Source organism: Choristoneura fumiferana, chromosome 3 (assembly GCF_025370935.1).
Source record: "Choristoneura fumiferana chromosome 3, NRCan_CFum_1, whole genome shotgun sequence".
In the NCBI taxonomy this organism is placed as follows: Eukaryota; Metazoa; Arthropoda; class Insecta; order Lepidoptera; family Tortricidae; genus Choristoneura; species Choristoneura fumiferana.
This window is the reverse complement of record NC_133474.1, coordinates 5331482-5356116: the sequence shown is the minus strand read 5'-3', so window position 1 is coordinate 5356116 and position 24635 is coordinate 5331482. Positions and strand designations below refer to the sequence as shown.

The following is a 24635-nucleotide window of genomic DNA, read 5'->3' as shown; positions in this document are numbered from 1 at the left end:
GGGACCGCGACGGGCCCGCGGCGGCTATCAATGTTGCCAGTTTAGTGACTAACAGCCTTATTCATAAGTTAGAGCCTCCTTGAAGCTCTGAAGGCCCGATTGCTAAAACCATGATTCATAAACTGGCTGTTAGCGTAATCAGTTCGATCAAGGCTCTGCTAAAGTTAGAGACCGTAGACCCTCTTTATCTCCCTGCTTAAGTCACAAAATGCCGCCACAAGTTTGAACAGCTGACTTGGACAAGACAAAAAAACCATACCGAAGAATTTATAGTGAAGCAGGGCACGCAAAGATTACAAAAAAAAAACTGGAAAAAAATTATTTTCAGGAATTGTTTTTAAAAATCTCTGAATAGCAACAATAATAACAATAAATATGAAAAAAAAAATAGGCATGATTAACATAATTATGGCTTTTTACACAACATAAAACATGCGGTCGGAAATGGCGGGAAAAACAAACATCTCGCTTTTATTTTTTTTTCTGCTAAATTGCTTCACTGCTGTAATTTTTTTTTTTAATTATCGATTAGGGCCATTTTTTGTCTTTTGATTTGTCAAGGTGGCCAACATAACGGCGTCTATCCGTCTGTCAGCAGCCAACAAACTAGCAGACTGCTAGCAATGTTTAGAAGATGTTTCGATACTTCTTGACAACTCGTTCTATTAAGCTTAATCAGTCTGCAAGTAACGGACCGATCAAACCTCAATTAAGGTTTTTTTATGAATAAGGCTGTAAGTCCCTAGAAGTGACGACTTTTGCTTAAATTTTAACGACCGCAAAAAAGTTTTGACGACAGAAATGGTATGTATGTATGTAAAACTCTTTATTGCACATAAAAATAAAAAATACAAATACACAGAGAGGAGAACAAAGGCGAGCTTATCCCTAAAAAGGGATCTCTTCAGCTACCTAGTTAGGAAAAACATTTGGTTTAAGTATCTGGCGACTTTGGAGTACAAATTAAAACAGTTCTAGAATCAATAATAGATACGACATTTTTGTCAACTCGACACAGAATTATACAGTGCCCGCGAGATATATGTGGAAAACGACAAACGCGCTTGCGCACCATGGTCAAACTTTATTTACTTACTTAATTAATAGTACATTACTGCAGAGGCCATGAAGTAAGGGATCGATGGACGAGTTCGGGTAGACGGCCGAGTCGTAGACGAGGCGGATAAAACGAGTCCAGCAATCCCTGTTCTGGCCGAGGCTTGTATAGTGCTTTTCTCAAACAATGTGAGGAAAATTATTCATGCATCCATCCATCCATCCATCGCATCGCATCGCATCGCATCGCATCGCATCGCTTCGCATCGCTTCGCATCGCTTCGCATCGCTTCGCATCGCTTCGCATCGCTTCGCATCGCTTCGCATCGCTTCGCATCGCATCGCATCGCTTCGCATCGCTTCGCATCGCTTCGCATCGCATCGCATCGCATCGCTTCGCATCGCATCGCATCGCATCGCTTCGCTTCGCTTCGCATCGCATCGCTTCGCATCGCTTGGCATCGCTTGGCATCGCTTGGCATCGCTTGGCATCGCTTGGCATCGCTCGCATCGCATCGCTTCGCATCGCATCGCATCGCATCGCATCGCATCGCATCGCATCGCATCGCATCGCATCGCATCGCAGTATCGCAAATGCTTATAGAGTAGTGGTGGTTGGCTGTTCGTAATTTTTCCTTTGTCAGTTTAATGTTAGTAAGTAAATTAAAAAGTTAGAGCAGCGGACAATAATGGATTTTCATACATACTTCATGGCCTAGCCAAGAAGTTATGTAGGGAGGTGGTAGGGAGCCATAAATGAGAAACTTCATGTCTCCATTTCGTGACATTAACGCATACATTTCCGAGCATGTTTGAGAAAATCTAATTTATGTAATGATGGGCGATGGATGAAATTTTTAAAAGTGGCTGATTTTTTGTTATAGACAGGAATAAGCTTATACTAGTCAATGGAAAAAATAACAGATTTTTCTGTAGTAGGTACCTACCAATTAATTAAAAAATAAAATAAATAAATTTTATTCTCGCCAAAATGAACTAGCTACTGCGCATGAATACGGTTTTTAGGGTTCCGTAGCCAAAAGGCAAAAACGGAACCCTTATAGTTTCGCCATGTCTGTCTGTCTGTCAGTCTGTCTGTCCGTCCGCGGCTTTGCTCAGGGACTATCAATGCTTCAAAGCTGTAATTTTACATGGATATACTTATTATGAAAACTATCCCGACAAAATAGTACAATGAAAATTAAAAAAAAAATATTTTGGGTACCTCCCATAGAAGTAAAGTAAGGTTTTTTTTTCTTTTCCAACCCTATAGTGTAGGGTCTTTTAAATTAAAAGCATTAGGGGGTTACTAAGACGATTTTTCGATTCAGTATTTTTTTTTGCGAAATATTCAAATTTAAAGTAACATTTTCATTAAAAACGAGTTTTAGGGGTTTTTAACTTAAGCTTTAGGGATAAATATTTTTGAGAGTTGGTAACTCTGCGCTCGGCCGCGCGTGTTTGTTTGTGACGACGGGCGACGGGCGCGGGCCCGCGCACGACCCGCGCCCGCGCCCGCGTTCTGTGTGAAGGCGTCCATATACCGCCATGCAAATACGCCCGTCGCGGGCCCGCGCACGACCCGCGCCCGCTCTCTGTGTGTGTTGCCCTTGTCGCCAAAAAATAAAAATTGTGTCGCTGTGTCTGAACAAGCATTAAGCATTGTCGGGCAGATAGCGCTTTGCAAGTCTGTACATGTACACGAAATTGTACGTAATATCGAATACGCAAGTTTGGACAAGTAACAGTCGCTTGCCTTATTAAAATATTATCTGCTTAGTTAGGTACTTAAAACAATGTAGGTAGGCCCTTATAAAAACTATGCTTACATTTTTGCTCTTTACTATCAAAAACAGATAAATTTTCGTGGATCCCCATTAACATCTTATGGACCCCCATTTTTTGTTCACGCCTACGTAGACCCCTGGGGGTCCACCTGGACCACTTTGGGAATCACTGCTATAAATTTATTTCAAACGTACCTATATTTAAACAATAAATGGCCATAAACGGTACTTCTGCCCTAATATAATTTATTAATTTATTATTACTCAGCCCATATTTGTATCCCACTGCTTGGCAAACGCCTTTCGACATGACGTCCACATCTTCCATTATTATTGCTATCGCGTATGAATTCGCCACTAGAGGCGCTAGTGTAGCGTGAGGTCTCCGAAATGTCAAATCTCATAGTTTTTGGGTGAGCTACGCGGGTTTATTTATAATTAGAATAATTTTGTAAATATTTTGCAATATCTGAAATTAATTATGGCAAATATGCGTTCCGGGGCAATGAATGTCTGTGTATTGAGACAGTTTTGTCTTTCGGAAACCTTTGTCCTCCCTTTTTTTCCGAACAAAACGGGGACTATGCAACACTGTGGCATGCTCCATATTTTTATGGTACGGTTTTAAGGTGTATTAAATATGATTTTAATCTAAACTTTGTTTTCACGCCCGTAATAACAGACTTTGAAAGCCACACTTAAAAACCTCACGCAACAGTGCGCCATCTAGTGAGACAAAAAACGATAGCCCTCATTCCGCGCCCATGTCGTCGCGACCAGCGGGGCTACTACGAAATTCGTAAATTGAAGTTCGTGTCGTTCCGTCCCTCTGACACTTTTATACTACTCAATACAAGAGTGAGAGGGATGGTACGATACGAAGTTCGATTTCCGAATTTCGGAGTAGAGGGCCGCCTTTGCCGTACCTGTGGCCGTACGAAACACTCATCGATTTTAACGCCATCTAGTTTAGAAAAGATGACCTACGACGCTGCCATCTAGTGCAAAAATTTTGAACATGAGCTCATTGCCATCTCACGGACTTTTTATAAACTACGGAGCCTAGCTCTAGATTCTGGTAATACTTGGCAGTCGCTATGGGATTCAAGTAACTGAGTACAGAGGGCGTTAAAAACAAGTGTCCGCGTGGCCTAGTGGTTTCGTACTACGCCTAAGAAACTAGAGTTTTCAGGTTCAAATCCCAATGAGTATGCCTTTTTTGTTTTTCTTTAGTTAAAAAAATGAAGGCAATAATGGGTTCTTATTTTCTTTTTTTAAACGAATCTTGGATGTTGCAATACGCGGAAAGAAGCTGCGTGACGATATCTTTAGGTATGTATTATAATTGAATTTTACAGCGCATTGTTTTTTACTATAATATACAGCGCAAAAATAATATCAAGTAATAAAAACCATTTTTTATTAAGTTCATAGTATTTCTAATCACTTAGAAACAATATAAAATTCAACTTAATAACAAGTTCTTCTTAAAAATATTTCTCTAATGGCTCGCCAAGTATGGTTTCTAGTTTCCGAATGGCATCCTTCGTTGTCGTCTCGATCTTGGAGTCGCCGTCTTCCAGGAGTTCTGCGAGGAAGGGTACACTCTCAGCCAGGAGAGGCAACCAGCTGCTGCCGAGTTGCGTTGCCATAGCGACCAGGCAGTCCAAAGCCAAGAGTCTGAAAGGAAAGGTAATAGAAAATAAGTTTTGTTTCACTGCATTGTACATATCAAAATTTGTTGAAGTTTTTGAGTATATACTTATTCATGTGACATAAATAAGAATCTTAAAATATTTAAATTAATACATCGGGTCATTCATAAACGTCACACATTACCAAACGGAACAAATACCTTTAATAATATAACAGATTAATTGGGTGGATCAACTACATATTTCTTGTTGTAATTCTGTCCAGTCAGCGAGGGGACAAAAGTAGTACAGTTTAATAGAAGAAATGTTGTGTCACATTATACTAACACTAGCTTTTGCCCGCAGTTTCGCCCGCGTGGAATATGGTTATCGCGCGCTGTTTCCTCGGGAACTGTGCATTTTTCCGGGATAAAAAGTAGCCTTTGACACTCTCTGGCCCACAAACTATCTCTATGCCAAAAATCACGTCAATCTGTCGCTCTATTTCAACGTGAAAGACTGACAAACATATACACTTACTTTCGAATTTATAATATTAGCATGGATGCTTATTAGATGACCAATTATAGAAGGGGCTTAAAACTATCACAAAAATGCATGTTTGGCCAATTTTAATCCTATAAACTTTCGGTTTAAAGAGTGACTCAGGAGACCATAACTTATAGCAACGAGTGACAAGAAAAAGTTGATCGACCAAACTCACCTTATCTCAGCATCATTATGTCTCGTTTTCAAAAGCACTTGATAGTTCAAGAGTTTCCATAGTGAATCGTCAGCTGTGGCTACTGCAAACTGGGCAATGCAGGGTATAAGCGACCCTGTAGCTCTCTCTTTAAGGCTCACTATCCCGTCTAGTGGATTTTCCAGCTAAAAAAAAGAAAAAATGTTTAGTATCTATCACCGTTTTCAAAAGAAAGTTTACCTTTTCTCTCTAAATTTATTTAATTTTTTCATAAAAAATTTATGAGTCACTTGTGACACCCATACAGAGTGTATGAAAAAAAAAACTATCAGAATCGATTGTGCTCTTGATTATGTAGTGTATTAGTAGATAATATTTGGTATGTAGATAGCCGGACTTCTAAAATAACACATGGGCTACTTTTTATCCGGATACTCCCACAGGATCCACGTAAAATCCCAATTCTTCACCGTTAAGTTGAGAAACATTAAATTTTGTATATATAAGCACAACTTCTTCGTACAAAGTAAATGAAGACCTTGAAGTAAGGTTTGATAATTCCTTTGATAATTTAGTAAAATCCTGGAAAGTCAACCAAACCAAGCATAAAACACACAAATTACCTGATCGACAACTGGCTGCATTAGCGTTTCGAATCGATCCTTATTCAAGAAGTTCTGGCTGTCGTACATGAACACAATATGGAGAGTCTTGATGATATAGTTGACTAAAGTCACGCATTTCTCCTCCGTTTCAAAGTACAAGTCCTCGGTCTTGCTTTTGTTGCAAGCATCGAGCAGCTCTGCCGCGTTCTTGATAAAATGGCCGGCGAATAAAACGAACAAGCCTTTTAATTTATCGGCAATGGCGCTGCTTACTCTGTAAGAAACAAGTGGTTTTACATCAAGAGAATTCACAATAATAGGAATCATGGATCACATGTTACGTATTATAATAAAAATAAATAAACAGACCATTTCGCTTATGATAATGTCTTTAGTGTAATCTCGGCGGCTTATTTCATCAAAAATTTCATTTGAAAGAATCCATACAAATTACTTGAAGTTGAAAAGTATTTATCAAACTTATTTTAAACTTTTGTAAAAGGTTCGAGCAACAAGAAAAAAATATCAATCGGTAATATAGATTATCACATTCAAAATCATAAAAGTCCTTACCTGTAGAATGTAATAGCTCTGTCTCTCTGTCCTTCAACATTGGTCCGTATCGCCCAATCGTAGATCTTGAAATAGAACGGCCTGAAACTAGTTTCCGACAACTTGAGCACCAGAGATACAAGAGCATTAACAACTTCGTCTTCCGCCGCATCTATTGTGGCCGCGTCTGCCTTGTCTACTGCATCACTTCGCAATTGCAACGCAGCTAAGAAGAAAGCAGTCAAGTCTTGCTGCAAAGCTGTGAAGTCACCTGAAGTAACATTAACAAAGCTTTCTGCCAAAACTGACATAACTGGCCCCACAGCATCGTATTTCTCCTTGTCCAACATTAACTGGTACGTCGCGTTAGCAATAGGAATCAAAACTCTAGGCGGTATAGAGCTTGCAATCTTCTTCTTAACCGTCATCAATTTAGACACAATAGCAGCTACTTTCGCACTTTCCTGATCCAAGGATTGCCATTTTGCCAGCAACATCGCGTATTCGTACAAGATCTTCTGCAAATACGGACTCAAAAACAGTGGCACACTTTCTATGATCTTTGACAAAGCTGTCACTGTGCTTATTAGCACCAATTCCGGAGTTTCTGCTTTACGTTGCGTTTTTAATACTTTTATGAGAGCTGGCATGAATTTGTGTAGACTTGCTAGAGCATAAGCCTTCATATTTCCACATAACTCAGCTAAGGTCAATACAACGGAAGCCATGACGTTGCCAGATATGTTCGGATTGCATGTGTACTCAGTAACAGTTTCAAGTACAGGTCCGAACAGTGCCGGGTCGCCTGCTGCTAGCATTTTTGCCAATAACTTCAACGACAGCAAAGCTGTTTGCTGATTCAATTCCAACTCTTGTGCAGCAGTTTTGTTCAAGTCCCCATTGTTACCGCCGATAGTTTTTACAATGTCCAGCAGCTCGGGCAATAAAGAGTGGAGTAAATTCTTATCAATATCTTTGAACATTTCTGGGCTGTGTTGGATTTTGGAGTTGAGGAGCTCCATCGATTTCCTTCTCACTGTCTGCAGCGTGTGTTTCAACAACCCTCTGACTACTGACAAGAACATTGGCGCCGAAAGTAAGTTGTTGGTATGGTCTAACAAATCATAACTGTGGTGCAACATTACTCTGTAATACTTCACTGTTTTTTCATCAGTGATTTTGGAAATGCTTTGGATGAATGTCAGTACGTTTATGATGTAAGTCTTGTAATGGTTTTCCATCGCTTTAATATCAGTTGCCTGTCTGCTATGGACGATGAATCGTGAAGAAGCCAAGAAAGTATTCATAAATGTAATTATGATGTATTTGTAATGGCGCAGTTGAATGGCCCTATGTCCGTTGACGCTAAATATCTCACTAGGATCCACTTCAGTTTCCATAGCGTTATCATCCTTCTGCAAGGGCAATGTCTTTAAATAAAGCATGAGCTTGACAAAGTTTTCCATGCAAATCTCTGGTGAAAATTCAAGGAGAATGTTTTGTCCGAAATCAAGTCTATTCATTGGAGATTCTCTCTCAGCCAGCGTCCTTTGCGGATTGCTTTTCTTTTCCTTTTCTTCATTAGAATGGGACACATGGGTTTCTAATAATAAAGCGAGGAACGTCCAAAGGAACTGGTTGGGTCCAAGAGTTTCCAGAAGTTTCTTGTACAATGGCAACCGCCGATGTTCTGGTACATGCAAGACCACATCAGCAAATATACGTAAAACTGGAACAACTCGCTTCTGCAATTGTTGTATTTCTTTTTCGCTGTACTCTTCCACGCTCTTGTCCATTTTAACTAATATAGGAATAAGTGTTTCGATAATTTTGATGATAATTTGGAAGCTGTAAGCATCGTCGTGCCGTAAGACAGAGGATCCCATGAAAGTGAAAATTTCCATGGTGTGATGAAGTACTTGTTCAGGCAGCATATAGGCTGCGTGGGACATGAGAATCAGCGCGTGGTGATGCGTTTGAGGGTTCTGAGTGCCTCGGATACATTGAACGACCAATTCAATATCAAACATGGACTTCAGACCTTTCATTTGATCTTTGTCTTTCTCATCTACAAATTTCTTGCAATAGTACCAGAGAGATGAAAGTACAAGTTGTTTAGGGTACTCAACATATGACTGCTCCTCAAATCGCAAGCTTTTATTTAACACTTGGAACAAAATTAATACAAAGTTATTGTCCACTGTCATTTTCTTCTTATTCTGTACATATTCTAAAAGAGTGACGCCTAAACACCATTCATCTGTTTCCGTTAGTTGGTAAGACAACATGGAAATTGAGGTAGGTTTCTTCTTTTGGCCAACAGCAGCTGGGTCAGTAGCATTCAACATATTTTCGAGTATTGATTTGAAGTCAGCGAAATTAAGATGAATTTTTCGCATTACTTTAGAAGCTGCGCTAGAAATAAGAGGGTTATTACTGAACGCTCCAGCACTAGCAATTAGATGGACTAAATCTTTAGTTTTCTCCTCTGGTACTTTTTTAAAGACTTCCTCATCTATCTGTTTCATTATCAATACTGAAGGGCTTTTATATGTTCGATCGTCTTCCATAATGCATTCCCGATACTCCTTTAAAGCAAATGCAATTGAGTTCCATACATTTTCTTTTGAAAGTGTAGAGATGACCGTCGAATCGATGCGACTGCAAATGTTTCTGAAGATTTTGGATTCGTATATGCCAAAAGTAAATTTCGGATTCATAGTATTTTCTTTGAGAGCCAGCTCAAATTTTTTAAGTGTTGGAACGATGAGGGAAAACGCAGTGGAATTGTTAATAGTCGACATTATCTTCAGCAACTCACAGGTAACGTGAGGAGGTGTATCTTTGACAACAATATCTATCAGCTTCGCTAGGCAATTTTTTCTGAATACTTTATTTTCCACGGAAGAATTAGTAAGAACTGTATGTAAAACTTGTGATATTTGTTCGGGATCTAGCAGTACTTCTTCTTTGTGATCATACAGTTCTTTTAATAGTTGTACATATGTAAGCGTTTTATTTGCGTTTGTTTGAAGCAATTGCTCAATAATGTTCAAGGTGTATGACCTAATCAACGTAATAGGATTGTTTAAGTTGAAAATAATCATGAGGACGACGACATCGCTTTCATACATCCATTTGGAATGTGGCTGGAGATTTATGAAACTGGTCAATAATTTGAGACTCCTCAGTTGTAGCTCTGGACTTATAAGGTCTCTAGGATCAGTGGCATACAAAATGTGCCCGCAAGCAAAGTTAGCTACGAACTCGAATCGGTCTTTTGTATTAGAAAAGAACTTATCCAGCAGTTTCTCAAGAAGTTTAGTGTAGATTTCACCATATCTTTCAATGTTGCATCCTGTAACGAAAATCTCAAACAATCTTCTTACAAGAACTGATTCTGCATCTTTGCATATATTGCACCATGGTTTTGATATATTCTTTACGTTCATTCCTTCAATAATCCTCGTAAAAATGTATTCCATAACTTCAAAGACTATTTTGTCTCTATGAGACATTTTGATGTAGCTTGCCATGATGTCTTTGGAAAATGACTCTCCATCAGTCACTGGAACTATTTCTCGATTCTCAAAAGAGTCCAGAAGCAAGCTCAATATATCAGCAAGTTCTGAGGCAGGACTTTGTTCGAACGAGCAAGATTTTAGAAGCAGATACATAGAAATATCAAGTATGTTGTTTTTGTTTAGTTGTAAAGGATCAAGAAAATCGAAATTCATTATTTTATTTACAAATAGCGCGTTGTACATCATCTGTGTTAGCACCTCGCTATTGTCACTGAAGGTTTCATTCAACTCGAAATTTTTAGTCAATTCAAATCTCCGTCCCCAACTTGACGACAATATTTTCCAGGAAATTAAAGCGCTTTGTTCGTCATGTGGAAACAAGTAAGGTGTCAGTGCCAATATGGTTTCTTGATTAACCGGTAGAGCATCTAAAGAACACAATTTGTTTATGGCCTCGTTAACAACAGGCTTCCATTTCATAGAGCCTCTAGCCAAAATAGTAATAAAGGCATCAGTCAATTCCGTTTCATCAAATACTTCATTAAGGTCAGCAGTGGATATTTGTAGCACTGAAGCTACAACATCAGGGTCATCATCGCGAAGTCTACTCAATATGGCATCTTTGACAAAGTCTTTGTTATCTTTCTTTAAGCTTTTAAACTCCTTTTCGATATATTTAACAGCTTTAATGCGCAATTGAGGATTCACATGGTTTAAATTTTCAAAAAGGTATGCGCCACCAATTTTATGAGCAATTGCAGGGTTGAATCCTAGAACTTGTGTCAGATTCCGATTTCTTCTAATCGATTCTTTATCTTTAGACATAAGTTCGGTTTTGACGACTTTGTCAAAGGCTACAGGGTATTTTGTTTCAATGCTTTTCAGAAAAAGGGAGTACCAATTGAGCACCTTAAATGTGAATGATGTTTCGTCAACCATTGTAATGTCATCATCAACTTTAACATGGCTTTTTGACTGCTGTGGTTTGTAAGAGTGGAGTGCAATTCTGGAACAGACAAAAGTATAAAACCATTAATGTAAAGCCGTATTTCTTAAGAACCAAAGTAGTTTAGTGGTTTGGTTGACCAATCACTTCTCAAGCAGAGCTAGAGGGTCGCACGCTCACGGGTTGTGGGTTCAAGCCGGGCTCGCATCTCATTTCAAATATATTATGAGTTTTACAGTGAAGGAAAATAAAGTGCAGAAACCTGCAAAAAGTAATAATTTAATGTTTTTTTCTATGATTGATTGACTATTAAATTGAATATTTTTTTTGTGAATGTTTCGATAAATATAACAAATGTACCTTAATTAAATTTTATAAATAAACAAATAATTAATAAAATAAAAACACAAAGCCCTTTCTTTCTTGCAATAGTACAGTAATAACTTATTTCTACTAGATCTGTTTTGCATGTTTCTCAGTGGTGCGAGTTTAAATTAGAATTGGTAATTGTTAAATAAAAAATTATACTACAAACTAGCAGACCCAGCAGACATTGTCCTGCCCAAAAACATTTATACACAAAACTACATTATAATTATGTTAACATACAACAACAGCGCCATCTAACCAGTCCAATTGCGTTTCCAAGCCAACAACCAATGTTTTTTTGCCATATTAATTATTTGAAGTGAATATTTTTCTAAGCAAATATAAAATAACTAAGTTGTTTGTGTAGGGATGTGGTCTATACCTAACTGACAGTTACGAAACCCATGAACATTTGGTATGGGGAAAGTGTTTTTACTTTTATTTTATTTTTTCAACAATTTTCTAATGTTTTTAATACTTATTATCCTATTCCTGACGAAGACAAATCCAAAAACACAAAAATCATAAAAATTGTTGCAGCCATTCTTGAGTTATAAATGGTGTAACTAACAAGGGTGTGATATTAATTAGGGTTTTGAAATTATCAAAATAATTATATTCTATGATTATCATCCTATGATTGGCTAGATATAATTTTGTCTGATAGACATTGTCTGATTGACATAAGAAAAAATATTTGTATGATAATTTCTGATAATCTAACTGATGGAATAAATATAATAATACTAGCTTTTGCCCGCGGCTTCGCCCGCGTGGAATTCTGTTATCGCGCGCTGTTCCCTCGGGAACTGCGGATTTTTCTTGGATAAAAAGTAGCCTATGTCACTTTCTGGCCCATAAACTATCTCTATGCCAAAAATCACGTCGATCTGTCGCTCCATTTCGATGTGAAAGACAAACAAACATACAAACACACACACTTTCGCATTTATAATATTAGTATGGTTTTTTATTACCAAGGAATCTGTCCAATCATTTAAAAATATAACAAAACATTTTTTTTAATCTTATATTCCTTTTATGGAGATACACACATACATGATAAGTGAGACTAAATTTAATAAGTGGCATACTATACAATTACCCGTATTGGAATATAGGTACTCTATACCTACAGACTTTACATAGTATCACATGCAGGTGCAGACATTATTATTATCATTGATAATTATCATGATAATAATTGTTGATAATTAACTGGATAACTATCCCATGCAACACAGGTATTAATTATAAAGTTAGTGTTTCACAAAGTGGATATTATTTTATACTTACTTGATAATCTTTTCAGGGTTCTGTCGGGACAAATCAACCATGTCAATTAGTATGACAGGCATGTCACTGTACTTCATAAACTCCTCTGCATCTTTCTGAAGCTGTCCCAGGATGCTCCTAAGGAATGCTGTCACCAATGCCTGTACATTAATCTTATTCTCAACCAGCTTCTTCAAATGCTCACAGATTGTAGTCACAATTGGAGCGGAGATATTATAGAGGATTGGATCCAGAAGCTCATCCGGATGCTGGGTATTGTAAATCAAGTTTATGAGCAACACAGCATCGTAACATAAATCCGAGTTTAAAATTTTGTCAACAATCTCATTCATTATGTTCCGTCTTAAAGACGTCTTAGTTGAGAGATAACCAAGGATGACATAGGCTGACGATTTAAAATCAGGTATTTGAGAATCTAAGCCTTTTATAAGCGCTGGTAAGATGGCATTGATTATTGGTTCGGTCACTTTTTTACTTGAATTAATGGTGCCTATGACAGTAGAGCAGAAGAATGCAAAGACTGTATTAAGTTGCGTAGCTCTTTCTCCAAATTCTTCAACACACTTGTATGTATTCCTTGATATAAAAAATAATGTGGCAGTGTCAGAAACGCAATGGTTATATAAAACTTGTTTAGCTAATGGAGTTCCCGTTTTTTGAATAGATCGAAGCCAGCCCCATCGATGCGCCTTTGCTTTTAAGTCCAACAACTGAACAATTCGGACAAAGATCTTTGTCTCATGGTACGGCAAAATTAATGCCATGATAGCATCCTGATTGTACTGATGTATGCTGTATCTGTTCACAAGCCATTCCAATGCTTTATGAGCTGACTGCAATAGTAAATATGGAGACAGCTGTATCAGGAATTTCTGTATAGTTTGATCCAAGTTTTGATTAACCTCTTTGCTCTCAATGGCTCTTTCGAAATCTTTGGAAGACTTACTGAATAAGGTGTCTTCATAGAATTGGAAGGTTTGGTTGATCGCGATAAGTTCTTTGAGACCACTGATTCCAATTTCGTAAAAAGTTTCGCGGTCTTTCAAAGCTGCTTCTTTCGGGTCAAATAGTAGTGATGCTTTCTTCTTATCATCCTTGTATATAGCAGTTTGTGGGACAGCTAGCTTCTGCAGCTGCTCCGCTAGTGAGGTTGTTGCCATTGTCGATGTACTCTGTTGGCAATTTAAAAGTGTTATTGAGAATGTTTTTGTCGGCGGATAACCTGTGCTACTCGTGAATAGTATTTAATTATATTAGTAACGTATTCGACATTTACCAAATTCTCATAACACTAACAGTATATTCACTGATAAACTATTTGTGGCCTATAATAATTAAAAACTCTCAGGATAATCGCCAGCAACTTTGCATTTTTTTAAACACACGTGCGCACCTTACTGTAGTCTTTGCACACGTGCGCACCAAAGAGTAGTATAATATACGGGGAAAAGAGAGCCCTCTCTCGTCTCATTCATGCAGACCGTTTTGAAGCGCCGTCTCGCTCTCGTAACTAGTACCAAGATGTATATATCCATCCATACGTATAGCTATTAATAGTCACAGGTATTCTTTTACTTTACTGGATTTGCTTCCCAGCTCAAACCACATAAAAACTAAAAACAGGGCTGCAAAGAGAAGTGAGACCGCTTGAATTCAGTCTTCTTTAAGTTTAAACCAGCCTCAAATTTTCCGTTTGCAGCACTGTCTTTACTTTTTATGTGGTCTGAGCACTTGAGTTTCGATTGTAACGTAGCCATCTTGTTCCTTGTTGAGAGCGAATAGACGCCTGGCCTGACATAGAGGGTTGCTACACAAAAAATATTTGTAACGACTGAGCGGATACAATTATGTGACTTTTATATTAGAAATTACAATACGATTGTCAATTTCGAAAATAAAGTTCGTTTTTGCGGTAATTATCAACGACAAAATATTTTTTAATAAATAAAATTTTGTGATCTCAAGCTTTCAGTGACATCTATCTGAAACAAACGACAACAATCTGTTTTATTTTAGGTTAGATAAAGGAGATGGCGGCGCTATCGACATGAATTAGTACGGTATAGGCAACTGTCCCCCCCTGGTGCGCACCTTGGGTGACACTCTTTCTTTCCCGGCCCGGATAATACCGACATGGAAATACCGACCAGTTTTTTGTGTGCTCGGCTTGCCCATAGAAACAGCAGGGCTACTACGAAACTCGAAACTCGAAGTTCATATCGTACCGTCCGTCTCGCTCTCGTATTAAATAGTGTAAGTGTCAGAGGGACCGCATGACACGAACTTCGAGTTTCGAGTTTCGAAGTACCCCTGCTGACGTGAGCATCCCTTTCTTTACGGTGTCCATGATTAAGCGTAAATTAGGATTAAGGCGGAAACGTAAGAGTAGGAGGTTGAATTAAACAAAAAAAAACATTTATTTATTTCTTATAGACTGGCCAGCGAAAGCTGTCCACGAGAAGCCGCGACAAATTAAAAAAAATGAGGCTGACAACAATTGCTGTACATTGATTCAATTTTTAAAATTTTTGGACCATTTTGACCAGATTTGCATTGAATATATCTTCTAACTATGTTTAATTCTAACATAATCCTATAAACATGAAACTACCGTGAGACTCACTCATATTAAATATATTGACCCGGATAACTCACGTCTTAAATCGAGTTTAGCTCGACATGTTTCGGGCTAATCCGTAGCCCTTCGTCTTCGGAGCAACGCGACTCAGCGGCTGCTGCAGCGTGCGCGAGTTTCGTTCGAGTTTCATAGTAGCCCTGCCGGGCCGGGAAAGACTGTAACCGGTCACCCAGTGACGTTGACATGCGTGACATAAAACTGACTGGCATTTCGTTCTGTTTCGTTCGACCTTTTCGTCATTTACTATTGAACTCTTTAACTAAATTATTCGTGGTTTTGCGTAATAATCGTCCTTCCGCGCTATCTAAATAAAACAAACATGCGTTTGCGAAGATAAATAGAATCATACGATTCATTCAACATAATGCGCAAACAAACAAATTAAAATTCTAGAGCCCTCAGCTCAGTAGTACATTTGAAGTCGCTGTTTTACGTCGTTTCTTTGTTCTCGCGCATAAATACGTATAAGACAATGGCATTGTGGTTCTTCACTTTATTTTTATTTATAAGTCCATGTTTAAGTTATAAACCAGTGGTTTTAATACACGGTGTAATGACTGGAAGCGGAAGCATGGAAATGATTGCACATAGAATTCAAGAGGTAAACAAAACTTTGTTTACGTATTCTATCACCTGAAGGAATTATGTAGAGAAGTAAGATAATTACTACTTTTAATTGATGGATCAGTAATTACAATTCCCATTTCCGTTGATGTGGACTTAAAAAATACTTTAAAATCTAAGATTATTTTTATTCTTTGTTTATTTTTTAGCACAATTAATGTCTCTAGCAATGAATAATAAAATTGGTAAAATTGGTCAAATTAGAAAAAAAAAATACAAACTGGCTCAATTTTACACACCTTTTGCTTAATCTGGTGAAAAAAAAATTGGCAAAGGAACTATAGTAGTTGTAAGTTTTTTTTTTCACTTATCACAATTGTTTACAGAAACATCCAAATACAACAGTGTACAACTGCAACAGATTTGAAAGCTGGTCAAGTTTGGAGACCATGTGGCATCAAGTGCTGGAGATTGGCCAAGATGTGGCCAACATCTCATTACAACATCCCGAGGGCATCAATCTTATAGGTATTATCTATATCTTTGTGAGTGTTGTGACCTATAAAAAATTGATAATGGGCAAGATTAATTATTCATATTAATGAATGGACAGCTTGTGGGGTTCAATTACATTCAAACAATTCTACTGTGCAAGTAGTGTTTGGTTGCTAATTGCTATTGCAACTTCAATATGAATTTTAATGCAATATTTTTGCTCTTTTACTATATTTAGGCCACCCTCTGAGGTTTGTGCTATTGTGGCATTTAAGTCTTTTTAGTTTTAGTTAACTCGATAATAAGTGTTTTCCTAGAGATAAGACCAAGCAAAACGAAAACCCCTACATACCAAATTTCATCAAAATCATTGGAGCAGTTTCTGAAATTCTGATTAAGTATATATATACAGTGGTGGCCACGTAATTAAGAACGATTTGAAGTTCCAGATTATTTTTAACTAAATCATGTCATGTGTAGTCGTGGTTCCTTCTTAGAAGTAACTAGTTACGTTATGAAACAGCCACATGAATAGAGCAAACGGGTTTAAGAATAAAGAATAAAATTGCTGTCATTTTTTACAAATTTTGTGTTATTTTCTTTAGTAACAAATTCAAATAGTAATGAAGCTGGACAAATAATTAAGAACGATTTATTGAACTGTTCGAAAGTTTTTTTATTTGAAATTTAGATTAACTAAATCACACTAACGTGAAGTTTGTACACAAAAAAGCAATGTAATACATTTTAACTAATAATAGTTGGTAGCATGTCCACGGCTTTTTATTACTGCCTTACACCGGCGAGGCATTGAATCTATCAATTTTTGACATTTCGCGAAAGAGATAGAGTTCCATTCTTCTAAGAATACGTCATACAGTTCTCTTAAATTGCCACACTGTCGATTTGAAACCTTTTTCTTGACTTCGCACCAAAGATGCTCTATTGGGTTAAGATCGGGGCTGTTGGCTGGCCAATCTAAGACAGAAACTGATTGCGATGTGAGGAATTCCTTAACGGTACATGCAGTATGCTTGGGATCATTGTCGTGCTGGAATGTCCAAATAACCGGAAGCACGCCCTTCTGCATATGGTAACATTGTTTCTTCCAGTATGTTTTTGTATTGAAATTGATCCATGTTTCCTTCTATCAGCCTAACAGGTCCAACACCATGTCCAGAAAAACATCCCCAAATTTTTACATTTCCCCCGCCATGCTTTAAAGTCACTTTTGTGTACTTTGGGTCGAATGCTTTATTTGGAGGCCGTCTTACATATCGTTTGCCATCAGAACATACCCTATTTATTTTTGTCTCGTCAGAAAAAAGAACGTTTTTCCACTGTCTGACTGTCCACTTTTCATATCTTCTTGCAAATGCAAGCCGGGCTTGCCTATGACACCGTTTCAACATAGGCACCTTCCTTGCTATCCTTCCGTGCAACTTTTCTTCTACCAAACGCCTTCGAATAGTGCGTGCCGAGATTGCTGAAGGGTTGTTTTCGCCAAAATATTCTTTTCTCAACTCATTAGACCCTTTAAAAGGATTTTGTTTTGCCAAACGAACGATATTTCGATCATCTCGACGAGATGACTTTCTTTGTTTAGGTACACGCGGAACATTTGAAGTAGTTTGATACGTGGCAAAATGCTTTATGGCGTGGAAAACCATAGTTTTTGAACATTGCAGATGATCGGCTATGTGTTTATACGACCAATTCTTGTCGCGAAGTTTTAGTATTACTTCTCTTGTAGATTTATCACAACTTTTATTTTTCCCCTTGTTTTTATATGAAGCAATCGCCTTTAAGACTATTACGGCACTAAATGGCGCCAAAATTATTCGAATAATAACCTAAAACCACAAAGCGGCGGTCCGTTCTCTATTTAAATTTGAATAAAAAATAAACTATTCAGCGTTCTTAATTATATGACCAGCCAGTAAGTAGTAATACTAGTTTAGATGTAATGTATAAGTTTATATATATATTTTTTAGCCAATTATATGTATAAATGAATTTACCGCTAGTACGGAAAAGTTTTACGATACGAGAGAAGTACAAAAATATACATGCAGTTAGTAACACTTGTCAGTTTGAAAAAATCTTCTCTATAAAAAATCGTTCTAATTATATGACCACAACTGTATACAAGAATTGCTGGTTTAAAGGTATTAGCAGGTAGTAGTATAAGGTGTTATGTTGTCTTAATCTTATAATTTTTGCTGTCTTTATGTGCCGAATTTTGGCAAATAAAAGTATTCTTATCTTTTTTATTTACTTACTTTAAAATATTTATGTATTTCATAAGAGAGTTTTGTCATTGTTCTTACGTTTAAATTAGTGTATGTATTTAAATACAAGCAAAAAACTTACTGGTTCTACATACAAAAGATTATGATGTGACAGACAAAAATCAAAAATCAAATTGTGAACAATTCTCATATTCTTTTTTCATGGTGTTTATCTGAGGCATAGCTTTTTTTGTCTTATTTGCAAACTTTTACTTCAGGTTATTCTCAAGGAGGCCTGATTGCCCGTGGCATCATACAGACATTTCCAAATGTGTCGGTCAGCACCTTCATATCATTGAGTTCACCGCAGGCCGGTCAATATGGAGGTATGATAGTTATAATTATGTTGAGCCCTGCAAAAGCATCATCTATCCTTTCATTTTGCTAAATATATATTTTTACATACCTATGATTTGTTACACAAGTCTTTTAATAATGACATGTGCATGATAACTTTTTGTGGGATCATAAATTTTACCGCTATTTCTGTTACTTCAATTTATTGAAAGTACTGTTCTGATTTTGATCTCAATTGCTTTTTATTTTATTTGGCTGGGGTCACTGTCATGTCCCCTCCAATTGGTGCTTGTTAAGAAGATTGTGTATTATTAGGGTCAATCAACTTTTTCTTGTCATAGGATTAAAATATGCCAAACATACATTTTTTTGGTAGTTTTAAGCCCTTTTTATGATTGGTCATATAATAAGCATGTTAGTATAATGTGACACAACATTTCTTCTAACAAACTGTACTACTCTTGTCCCCTGAAGAAACTGTTTTTTAATAAAACATAAATTAAAAAAAAAACCCCCGACTGCCAAAACTGTTATGACAGTCGTGTTTTTTGATTTTTTTAATTTAATGTTTTATTTTACACTTTTTATATTTATGTAAAAACGGTAGATTAAAAGTATTATAACCCATATATTTTTAGAATGGGCTAATTATTAGTTTTCATTTGCTACCCATATTGTTTCAATACAAAATATTTTTATTTCATTCCTCCGCCATATTTTTTTTCGCAGACGCCATATTGAAATCGTATTGAATCGCTCATATGATAAAATCCGTGTAGCCGTTTAGGCTGCAGCGAGGACCAAAGAAATGGACATACATACATACATACATATGCTCGAAAAACATAAACCTCCTTCGGGCAGTTGTTTAAAAACTGGTAAAACACAATATACAGTTTTGCTGCTGTCAGGAGTCATTGGCAGTAGTGTTTGCTAACCTAAAGAGACCGGTTGCCAAAAACAAAAAAGTTGAAGTTGAAGTTACTTTTGTCCCCTCGCTGACGGGACAGAATAACAATAAGAAATAGTTGATCCACCCATTAAACAATGATAGGTAAATAAGATCAAACCAATCCGACATGTGTATGGTGGGTATGTGTTATGTTTGAGTTTGAACAAGGTTTTGTTCTTTGATACGAGAAGGAAGGAAGTTAATAAAAGTAAAACTCATCTTCAATAACTTTAATCTATTCTTCAATAGATAGATACTCACTTTTAAATACATATTAAACATCCAAGACTCGAGAACAAACATTTATGTTTTCCAACTGAGGATCGAACCCAGGACCTCAAGCTTCGTGGCCTGGTTATCTATCCATGGGCTATCCGGTTGAGATCTAAGACTAAATTTCAGTTACTCTGAATGTGCCTTTACAGTATTGCTCCTTTCTTCCAGCTGGTTTTCTCCACCTGGTGTTCCCCGGTCTGTTGAAGGAGAGCGCCTTTGAGCTGTTCTACTCTAGAGTGGGACAGCACACTTCGGTAGGCAATTACTGGAACGACCCTTACCATCAGCCGCTCTACGAAAACTACAGTGTGTTTCTGCCTTACATTAATAATCATCTTGAGTAAGTATGAACTACTTGATAAAATAACTGTTTTGCCCGCCCGTTCTAGTGTGTTATGAATATTGATGCATACAATAACTAGAGATGGGCCGAACATGGGTTTCACCGAATACGAATATTCGGCCGAATGTTCGGTAAAATTTGTACCGAACCGAATATTCGGCGCGAATGTTCGACATAATTGACTTATAAGTAGAAACTAGAAAATATGATTAATTTTGTTGAGAAATGTTGTAATTTAATCATGCAACTTGACTAAAAACAAAAACTTGCCTTATTTCTCACAATAAAGACCTGATTGATTATATTAACATATTATTTTATTATAAAGATCACTGTAGTTTAATCTCAAAACAGCTACCTACATACTTATATTTTGTTTACAATTAATAACCATCTGTTGTTATCTACTGTTATTGGAATTATAACTACAGTGTCAACAAAACATAAAAGCTTCACTGTAGCTCATAAAAACAATACATTTATCATTCAACTCATACATGGCTCAATACAGTAAAAGTTTGTGTACCACTTTGCCGAACATTCGGTGATTTAGCCGAATATTCGGCCGAATACGAATATTCGGTAAACCTGCCGAATATGCCGAATACCGAATATAAACGAATATTCGGCCCATCCCTAACAATAACTATTTGCGTCAACTTCTGATACAAGTAGTTTCTCTTTGAAGTGAAGTATTCATCCTTATATTAGTAGAAACGGGCCATCGTTCGTATGCATCAATATTCATAACACACTGGAACGGGCGGGCAAAACACTTGTGAGCCTTACTCCAATAGGAAGGGACAGGCATATTTTTTTTATTTAAACTCGATACTTTTGAATTTATTTACGTTTTCCAGAAAAAAGTGCATAGATTAGTGAGTAAACTAATTAATAAATAGATAGTTCAAATTAAATAACACCATTATATATCCATTCATTCATTATGTTTTCTCCTAACTAGGTTAGCTGGAAGAGATCCCTTTTTAGGGATAAGCTCGCCTTTGTTCTCCTCTCTGTGTATTTGTATTTTTATTTTTATGTGCAATAAAGAGTTTACATACATACATACATACCATTATATTGTGTAAAATACTGTGGTAAAATTACATCATCATATATACAAAAATTACGAATACCAGACAAAATTTCATGAAATTGCACAGAAAAGACCTTTATATCTTTAATTTTTATTTTTCAATACATATATAATTCGTCGAAAAAACGTTTGATAAACGTTTTTGGCTAAAATGTTAATAGGTAATCTGTCTCGCTCAGTCTTATTGATTACGAATATTATAATTTTATAGCAGGATAACAATAGCACACAAAACAAATGCAAATTAGTTGTACACCTGTATATCATTTGAATTGAACAAACATTTTGAAAGTGGCTAGAGCTTGTAATCAGTAAATTCAACAATTAGCTCAGCCGGTTCCATGGTGTAATGGTTAGCACTCTGGACTCTGAATCCAGCGATCCGAGTTCAAATCTCGGTGGAACCTGATCTTTTTGCTTTTTTATTTTTTGTTTTGGTTCACTGTCTTCTACTATTTTTAAATTTAATGAATTAAATAATAATAATATTTTTTAAAATGTTAACCCAATTTTTGTTGTTTTTTCCAGGTCACCGAAAACAGCCGATTTCAAGTCGAACTTGCTGAGACTAAAGCGACTCGTCCTTATCGGAGGGCCCGACGACAATGTCATCACTCCGTGGCAAAGCAGGTAACTAAATTAACTTGGCAAGTAAAAAAAAAACTGAAAAACTTTTCATAGAAATGTAATATATTATTTCAAAGTACGCTTTAAAAGTCGCGCAAAAAGATCTAAGTGAAATTGAGATTCAATTAGGCAGACATAAAAAAGATGTTGACTTGAAAACTTTTTAATAATGACATTTTTGTATGTTTATTTATATGCTAACATGTAGATATTACGAATTGTAACCAATTTTTTTTATTCCAGCCAATTTGGATACTACGATGCAAATGAGACTGTCATTGAAATGCACGATCAACCAATCTACAAAGACGACAAAATCGGCCTAAAATCCTTAGACAAGAAAGGTAAACTTCATGTTGTAACAGTTCCTGGTGTCAATCACTTCAGCTGGCATATGAATGTTAGTATAGTTGACGATTATTTATTGCCGTACTTGGACTAACAAAATTTTTAGCGGATTGAAGAAAAAATTACGCACCGACCAGAAATAACGCTGCAAAAGAATAATCAATCACAGCCCTGTAGTTTGTGAGTTGGCGTTCTGACATGGCGGCGCCACTGTTGTTCGTCCAATATGTTGCCAATAGATGTCGCTTTAGTGGATGATTTTATTACTATAGTTTTTGCACTTTTTAAATGATTTTATTCGATTTTACCTGTTAAATCGGTATTGCATATAATTATTATGTTTCTGGTCAATCTTAAAAAGTGACTTGAGTCGATTCAGGTAAAGTACAAATAATGTACATATAGGTGGACAAATTTGGAACTAACAATTTTGCAAAGTAGATTAGCTATAATCGTTTGACAGTGGCGCCACCCTATTCATGCACATTCGAATTGGTTTTTAAGTTTTTATATAATTTATTGAAATTTCAATTACAAAAAGAAAGTTCGCTACATGGTACAATAATACAGCCATAATTTACTCGTTTTAGAATAAAAGTATAGTGTAAAAAATCCTTTTGATCCTTTTGTAGGATAGGAGCATGTTGTATTAGTTTGATTTCTGTATTTTTATATTGGGTTTTATTATTTAAAATGTTTTGTAATAGCGATAATTAATAGCTGAATTTTAGATGTCTAAGCTTAAATGTTCACATTAACTAATAATATCTTTGTGATACTCGTTGGTTAGAAATCATTATATTGCGTAAATAAATCTATTACAAAGTGATAAATTATACTTATCCAAACTTTTTTATTGAATCCTATACGTAAATATTTAAAAATGAATAACGCTCAGTGATATAGTTGTTAGTGAAATTGATCTTGAAGAAATATTGTAGTGTTTAGTAAGCGCTTTGTGATTTTAAAAGCGTGATAGTGAATAGTAAATAATTTTACCTATTGCCAACATTGACAAAATATAATTATTTGACACGCCCGACTTTTACTTTGTGTATCTTTATTTTTGTCATAATATATATAAAGCGGTGTCAATTTTAATGTGTTTGTGTATAAAATATAATAGGTAAATTGAAAAAAATGTAACCTAGTCAAACGATGTGACTTCGCGATGTATCGCCTTTTGTTAAATATATATTTGTATTGCGCGCACTTGTGTCATTATTTATTCAGATTATCTTGGTTTTTCCATTGATTAATCTTTTTTATTACTTTATGAGTAAGATTATGACTAAGTATGCGTAGTTATATTTTTCTCAGAAATATTCGTGAATTTTTTAGTTAATTTCACGGGAGATCAATACCTGTTCAAACTGGTACACTAATATGAGTTTTCCGGCATTTCCAAAAGCAACACAATACAATAACATTACAATACAAAAACACAATAACTGGCCATAATTAGTAAAAATGAAAAAAAAAAATGATTGAACAGTTATAAATTATAAATAATACTTACGAATAAAAGGTTGTTCTCAGAAACTCCTCTAAGGTGACAATGATTGATTTCAGTAGTTTTTAAGTAAACTAAATATGGATTAGATAAAGTGAGCATGATAAGACTAAGTGGTAAGTTTGTCTATCTTACAGACATGTCAAGACAAGTGACAAAATGCATATCTGATCTATGTGATGAGCTGTCAGTCGAGAATGGGAGGCGAGATGTACAGTCAAGGGCATAAGTATGTACGTTACCAAGACGTCAAAAATATCTATGTAACTACCTAACCATAAGGCTATGACTGTACCTAACTATAGATACTTATGCCCTCGACTGTACTACGCGTAGCTATTGTACAGTCAACTACAGAGAGATGTATCCATATTAATCTTACAAAATCATGGACCTAACTTTTGTTTTTTGTTTATACTCTTTATTGTACAAAAAGGAAAAAAAAAGGTTACATAAATGAAAGTAAAGTGTTAAGTAGGTACAAAGGCGGACTTATCCCTGCAGGGATCTCTGCCAGTCAACCTTTTCGCATGCCATAATTAATTACCCTTGTAACACATTGTTGTTGACATTTCGAGTAGCAACAAAACCTTACATTATCATCGACTCATTTAAAATGCAATAATTATGTATTGCAACGCTTCCTGAAAGAAGTGAAAATGATGGTAATTAGATTGCAAATGATAGATTAGACAATATGACCTCCGGTTCTAATATAGG

General features: G+C 36.2%; 2 protein-coding genes and 1 non-coding gene across 5 annotated transcripts; 2 read left to right on the top strand and 1 right to left on the bottom strand.

Moving 5' to 3' along the window:
* Positions 1-4246: 4246 nt before the first annotated feature.
* l(2)k09022 (HEAT repeat containing 1 homolog l(2)k09022) lies at positions 4247-24222 on the bottom strand. 2 transcript variants are annotated; one of them, XM_074085281.1, is made up of 7 exons: positions 14564-14588; positions 13749-13865; positions 12473-13644; positions 6359-10867; positions 5804-6059; positions 5202-5365; positions 4247-4523 (listed from the first exon to the last, which is right to left on the bottom strand). In XM_074085281.1, the coding sequence occupies exons 3-7, from the start codon at positions 13630-13632 to the stop codon at positions 4331-4333; spliced, it is 6282 nt and encodes a 2093-aa protein (XP_073941382.1). In that variant the 5' UTR covers positions 13633-13644; positions 13749-13865; positions 14564-14588; the 3' UTR covers positions 4247-4330. The 2 variants fall into 2 exon arrangements, with proteins under 2 accessions (XP_073941382.1, XP_073941381.1); XM_074085280.1 differs by lacking the exons at positions 13749-13865; positions 14564-14588 and adding an exon at positions 23922-24222.
* On the top strand, positions 15313-23614 carry Ppt2 (palmitoyl-protein thioesterase 2). Of its 2 annotated transcripts, none has more exons than XM_074085282.1 (6): positions 15313-15711; positions 16061-16202; positions 18679-18786; positions 20154-20325; positions 21956-22057; positions 22298-23614. In XM_074085282.1, the coding sequence occupies exons 1-6, from the start codon at positions 15583-15585 to the stop codon at positions 22494-22496; spliced, it is 852 nt and encodes a 283-aa protein (XP_073941383.1). In that variant the 5' UTR covers positions 15313-15582; the 3' UTR covers positions 22497-23614. The 2 variants fall into 2 exon arrangements, with proteins under 2 accessions (XP_073941383.1, XP_073941384.1); XM_074085283.1 differs by having other exon boundaries at positions 15676-15764.
* TRNAQ-CUG (transfer RNA glutamine (anticodon CUG)) lies at positions 21763-21834 on the top strand. The gene has a single exon. It is a non-coding gene; the product is annotated as a tRNA-Gln (tRNA).
* Positions 24223-24635: the final 413 nt, after the last annotated feature.

What these genes read in the sequence shown, in the direction of transcription:
- Ppt2 (XM_074085282.1), top strand. Translation starts at nt 15,583, where the DNA reads ATGGCATTGTGGTTCTTCACTTTATTTTTATTTATAAGTCCATGTTTA. An exon ending in CGAGGGCATCAATCTTATAG is followed by an intron (nt 16,203 to 18,678) that starts GTATTATCTATA and finishes CTTTTACTTCAG; the next exon opens with GTTATTCTCAAGGAGGCCTG. An exon ending in GCAGGCCGGTCAATATGGAG is followed by an intron (nt 18,787 to 20,153) that starts GTATGATAGTTA and finishes CCTTTCTTCCAG; the next exon opens with CTGGTTTTCTCCACCTGGTG.